General features: G+C 39.1%; 1 protein-coding gene across 5 annotated transcripts in view; it reads left to right on the top strand.

Moving 5' to 3' along the window:
- The window catches only part of ARMH3 (armadillo like helical domain containing 3), a 172,505-nt gene that overhangs the window by 24,457 nt on the left and 141,784 nt on the right, over positions 1 to 6,264 (top strand). For all 5 annotated transcript variants that reach the window (XM_024735064.1, XM_024735063.1, XM_024735060.1 and 2 more), the window contains 3 exons: positions 1,719 to 1,811; positions 2,535 to 2,609; positions 2,694 to 2,780. In XM_024735064.1, coding sequence (XP_024590832.1) covers positions 1,725 to 1,811; positions 2,535 to 2,609; positions 2,694 to 2,780 — 249 coding nt within the window. In that variant the 5' untranslated portion in view covers positions 1,719 to 1,724. The remainder of the gene's footprint in view (positions 1 to 1,718; positions 1,812 to 2,534; positions 2,610 to 2,693; positions 2,781 to 6,264) is intronic.

Raw genomic sequence — 6,264 nt, 5'->3', positions numbered from 1 at the left:
CCATTCATAAAAAAAAAAAAAAAAAAAAAAACAACAACAACAAAAAACCCTTCATTAGTTTCCTATCACTAAAAGGATAAAGACCAAACTCCCTCATTAGCTGTATAAAACTTTTATGATCTTCTTTCTATTTATTTCTCAAATTGCATCTCTCATCACTGTGCCTCACTCTTTATACTTCTATAATAACAAACTGCCTGTATTCCAACTGCATATCCAGGGCCATTTCATTCTTCAAGTGTCTTTGATCAAGCTAATGCCTGTCTAGAATTCCTTTCCTCCTCAAGTTTTAATTAATTCCTACTGATTTTTCAAAATACAGCCTGTCCCTGAGGAGTCCTGGAATAGGTAACTTCTGAGCTAATTCCCTTCCTCCATATATATTACTGTCATAGTAACCATTAAACTGTTTATTTGTTTTTCTCTCCTGTTAGACTAAAAACACCTTGAGAGCAAGGGTCATTGTCTTATTTTTTTCTTATTTTCTTTGAAAGCACAATATTTAGCGTATAGTAGACTCTTACTACATATTTGTTGAATTGACCTGAAGTAGCTTATTTTGAACCTTCACTTGACCTTCCAGCACACTAAATCCTTTTTTTTTAAGATTTATTTATTTATTATTTATTTATTTAATTTATTTTTGGCTGTGTTGGGTCTTAGTTGCAGCATACGGAATCTTCGTTGAAGCATGTGGGATCTTTCATTGCGGTGCACAGGCTTCTCTCTAGTTGTGGCCTGCGGGTTTTCTCTCTCTAGTTGTGGTGCGCAGGCTCCAGAGCGCGTGGGCTCTGTAGTTTGCGGCACGTGGGCTCTCTCACTGAGGTGCGAGAGCTCAGTAGTTGTGGCGTGCAGGCTTAGTTGCCCCATGGCACATGGGATATTAGTTCCCTGACCAGGGATCGAACCAGCATCCCCTGCATTGTAAGGTGGATTCTTTACCACTGAACCACCAGGGATGTCCTGCTAACTCCTTATTCTCCGTTCATTTTCCTCCTTTATTTAATGTAAAATATTTCTTTTTTTCTTCCTTGTAGTATCTAAAGGTTTCATCTTTTGACTACATTGGATAAAACAGTTGGTTGTTAGTACAAGTGTTAAACTCTAATCACATTGTCTAGTAGAAGCGACCAGGATGGATATGAGCTAGCTTTGTTGGATAGTGCATATGGCCAGTGAACAGCTAGTAGTGATGTTATCTCTTTGTTGTTTGTTCAGTGTGCCTGCATCAAGTGATATGCTTTCTTATCAAATAATGAAACATACCTAGCTGTTTAACCATTATTATTAACCTTTAACTTAATCATTTGTTTAATTTATTATTTAAAATTTATTTAATAGAATTTAATTTTATTTAGTTTATTATTTATTGTTTTTAATTTGTATATTATTTAACTGTTATTAATCTTTTAAAAAATTTCATTCTAATCTGAAGGTTTATATGAGGGTGATAGGCTGCAAACATTCATTTGCTGGAATAGTAAATTCTTTATTTTTCTGTGCGGTTGTTCTAAGGCATTTTTCCCAAAATAGCTAGACTTAGTTAGAAGTCTTCCTTTTTTATGTCTAGTCTTGCAAGGCCTAGGCCTAAGGGAATGATATGGTTGCTTCATTTTATTTTATTCACATTACCCTACATAACATAACCCAGAGTTTGACAAAGACATGGTGGAGATGTTCTTTGATATGGTTTAATACTTAATGGTTCTCTTTCTCAGAACTTGATGGAGAGTTTGGATTCATTGCTTTGTGCAGAAGGTTCTGAAAGTCTGAAGAGCTTATGTCTGAAACTTCTCCTCTGCTTAGTGACTGTAAGTAACTTACCTATATGTTTCTTTGTCAAGGGTGTAAATTGACAGCAGGGGCAAATTTGAATTCTTGAGCCCAAAGTTAGAAAGGAAAAGAGAAAAAAAATCTCTACTGGGCCATTACATCACTCTGTTGTGTTTGTGTAGAAGGAAGTTATTTGTATGGGCTTTCGCTTCCTAGAAGTTGCTCTTTGGAGCAACTGCTGACATTTTTAACCTGTACCAGTCTGGATTGTTAGATTTTGCCCTTCATCAGGTCTCATTTGGAAACAGTTTTTGTGATTCTGAATATTTTTATTTGTCCTGACTTTGATTTTATAGCTGGAAGCTGGCCTGTACCTTCTAGTGGGAGGAGGGTAGGGTGTTATTCATTTACTTCAGGTGGTTTCCTTTCCCTGCCACTGCTTGAAGACTTCTGGATCATAAAGTTCTTCCTGTGCATCTGCGGAATGAAACCCAAGAAACTGTTAGGCAAATGCTTTTGTGAGGGTATGAGAGAAACAATGAGAAGTTCAAAGATTTAGGAAGTTTTAATTTGCTAATTTCTTACCCTTCTAGTGTCTTGTCTATTCAGGCTCAGGTGGCTTTGGGAGTTCTTTAAGATCTGCTAAGTATCTAGTAGAATGTTTTAACATTTCTGTTTCTCTTAGATACTAGGTGAGGAGATATACATGAGATATCAGAGTGTCTTAGTATAGACTTTAAATAGCCTTTTATTATATTCAGGTGACAGATAACATCAGCCAGAACACTATCCTGGAGTATGTAATGATCAACAGCATATTTGAAGCAATTTTACAGGTAGGTCAGTTCCCTTGTCACCTCTTTCTTTTTTGGGTAAACCACGTCCTCAAGCACTCTCACCATTTTTGGTTCTGGTTACAGATACTCTCCCACCCGCCAAGTCGTAGGGAACATGGGTATGATGCCGTAGTCCTCTTGGCTTTGCTGGTGAACTACAGAAAATATGAGGTAAGTGGGTCCCTTAATGGAGAGCTGTTACCTTTCTACAATCTTCCTAAATGTGGCCACTCCTAGACGATTTTGCTTAATGTAGAAGACATGTTCTTGGTAAATGGTTTATAGATTAATTTTGATAAACCAATTCTAGAAGTCCTATGTTAGATGCCTACGGTAGAGGATATAGCTGTTTAAAGGAATCCTGTGGTGTAACTTCTAAAAAAGTGAGTAAATCTCTCTTAATGTAATGGTTCCCAAACCCAGCTTATCATTAGAATCACCTAGTTATCTTTTAAAAAAAATTTATTTATTTATTTGGCTGCGTTATGTCTTAGTTGCGGCACACGGGATCTTCATTGTGACGTGCAGGCTTTTCTAGTTGCGGTGTACAGGGGCTACTCTTTGTTGCGGTGGCTTCTCTTGCTGTGGAGCATGAGCTCTAGGTGTGCAGGCTTCAGTAGTTGTGGCTCGCGGGCTTCAGTAGTCGTGGCTTGTGGGCTTAGTTGCTCCGCAGCATGTGGGATCTTCCCAGACTAGGGATCGAACTCGTGTCCCCTGCATTGGCAGGCAGGCAGCCAGCCACTGCGCCACCAAGGGAAGTCCCTCAGTAGTTACTTTTTAAAAAGAAGATATTTCTGGGCCTTACTCTTTATTTTATTTATTTATTTACTTATTTGTCTGTGCTGTGTGGCATGTGGGATCTTAGGTCCCTGACCAGGGGTCGAACCCATGCTCCCTGCAGTGGAAGCACAGAGTCTTAACAACTGGACCGCCAGGGAAGTCCCTGGGCCTTACTCTTTACACACCAAATCAGAATCTCTTAGGGGGTGAGACCTAGATATCTTTCTTTTTTTTTTAATATCTCCTTTTGAACGTGATGATCAGCCAGGATTGGGAACCACTGACCTAATGCATCTATTTTGAAATATTGGACTTATATATTGGATTTCTGCAATGCAATCGATCCACTTGTATAAATATCAACTGTTGGTTTGGAGGCTCTTTCTGATTTTGATGGGAGTTGAAGACAGAGCCTTATCCATATTAATTCTGGAGTTCTTTTTGCCTCTGAATTAGTCAGGGATAGATTTATAGGTTTTGAGATAAAGAGGTGAACTCAGAGACTTATACTTGGATTGGTGCATCTACTTAATTCCCCTCAAAAGGTAGAATACACAGAAAAAGAAGGGGGCCACTTAGGGAAGACCAGGGACCTCACTGGGGATTGCTTTGTAGGAATAGGGAGCACTTAGCACTGGGTCCTGGACACTAGGAGTACTTCACTGAACCCAGAAGTCAGGAGCTGCATTGAGGCAACTTGACTTTCTTCATTTAATAAGTAGCAATACTATGAGAAATGGGCCAGCTGGAGGGAATGTTTTCATTTTTGAGCTTCTGGATCTTCACTTAGTGATTTTTGATATGATTACTAGCCAGGTCAAAAGTGATGGGTAACATAAAATATGGAGCTTATTCTTATACATAGGGATATGAGAGAAAGGCTGGCTGTGAGAAAGGAATACTTAAAGAGGGACTGGAATATGTGGAGCAATGTTAACGTGTTATAAATCCCAGGAGTTGATTGCTTTCATTGTCTTGGAGGAACTGACAGATGGTGTACAGAGCTACTAATAAATAAGTAATTTATCACCAACACCTGTTTTGCTGGTGCTCTGGAAGGGCAGGCATGGTAGCCATTTTGATCTCTGTCATGTGTAATAGCCTCTGGGGCCTTATTACAACAGCAGGAAAAATAGCTGAGGAAAAATGCTGAAGGTAGTTAAAGCGAGTTATGTGTGAAAGGAAAGAGCCATCATCAGTAATGAATATTTTTGGAACATTCTGCTGGATGTAGGCCACTCTGAGGCAATGGCTTGGCTTCTCTAAATGTGAACTGAGCCCTGGTTCAGCCCAGTAAGACTTTCTGAAATGTCAGCCTGAAAAATTGGACATAGCCAAGGAACTGGAGAAAATCATATTTCTTGAGTGGGGTAATGCATCTCTAGTCTGTCAGAAACCCCAGAAGAATTAATACAGTAGGCGAGGGCAAGCTTGTAGGCATAATTTATCTGGGCTTTGCAGCTTTTGATATAAGTCAATCACCAGAAACCATTAAGGAAACCTGGTGACCATGGAACAGGAAGGTTTTTGATAGGAGCATGAGGAATTCCAGATGAACATAGCAAAACCAAAAGCTGGTGAAGTTTCATGCAAAATACAAGAGGGTGTGCTAGGGAGAACAACATTCTAGTTACCACCACAATCGATCCCATGACCAGTGGGGTAAGTTGTAACCTTTCCAGAAAGGTGCAGAGAGCACCAGAGAGGCTTGGTGTTCAGCTAAACACAGAGAAGAGAGATTAGGTGTTGGACTTAAGGAATGGAAGTAGTTCTTGCTCACTTCAAATAATGCATTCCATTTTAGTAATTTCATCTCAAGAGATAGAGGAGGCCAAAAAAAGAAAAAAAGGTCTAGGGAAGAGCAATGAAACTTGTTAAGTATGGTTTAGATCAAGTAAAGGCTGGACCCTATTAGAGTGATTCTGTGAAGGCTGACTGAGTGTGTAATCCTGTCTTGCTGATGAAAAGTAGATTGCCTTGAGTTTTAAAACATGACCACAACAGGTATATAGTGTTAAGGAAAATCAGTGTCTGACAGAATAGAAATTTTCACAGCATTAAGATCTTGGCCTTCTGGGTTGGCCAGGTCTTCTGAGATGAAGTGACTCAGTCCCCAACTGCTGCACTGAACATGATGTTTCCCAGAAATTACAAAATTGTTTATTATGTCCGGTTGTAAGTTGTTCCTTCTCTTTTTCTTTCTCTCTCTCTTTTTTCCCTACAGATCTTCCTTTGACTGTGATAAAAATGTCAAAGGAAAAGAAATATAGCTACCAATAATCGAGCCCTTATCATATGCCAGATACTGTGCTAAGGATTTTACTTGATTTAAGTCTCATAGCAACCCCGAGGAAGAAAACATTTTTCCCCATTTTACAGATGAGAAAATGGAGCTTAGGTTTATTAACGTGCCTAACTTGTCACAATAAGTCGAGGATCTAGAACTCAAATCCTTGATTTTAGCCACCTTGCCTTTTCCTCAACTGTTGCTAATGCATAGGCTGTTCTTGGTAATCAGATGGTCCTTATTATTACTTAAGACAGTCTACTTTTGGGAAGGTGATAACTAGGACTTTTCAAAAATTGTGCCAAGAGACAGTGGCCTGTTCTTTCTACTGTTGTTTTCATTTGATGGCATCTCAGGGTCAGCCTACTGCTGATTTTCAGTTCCAAGGATCCACTTGCTTTGGATGTTGTCTGAAGTCTGTAGCGTCAGCAGGATTTGACTGTTAGTTATAGGAAGAAGTATTGAGAGCCTTCCTCTGTCAGATCAAGTAACGAATGGAGTGAGTTTTACCTCCTTGAATTGTATTGTAGAAAACCTTGTAAACATTTGGGCTGTTAAAAAACAAAGCTTCTACTTCTCTATTCCCAG

Source organism: Neophocaena asiaeorientalis, unplaced genomic scaffold (assembly GCF_003031525.2).
Source record: "Neophocaena asiaeorientalis asiaeorientalis breed wild unplaced genomic scaffold, Neophocaena_asiaeorientalis_V1.1 scaffold240, whole genome shotgun sequence".
NCBI classification, from domain to species: Eukaryota; Metazoa; Chordata; class Mammalia; order Artiodactyla; family Phocoenidae; genus Neophocaena; species Neophocaena asiaeorientalis.
Note: the sequence above shows the minus strand (reverse complement) of the source record. Positions and strands in the feature narration are given on the sequence as shown.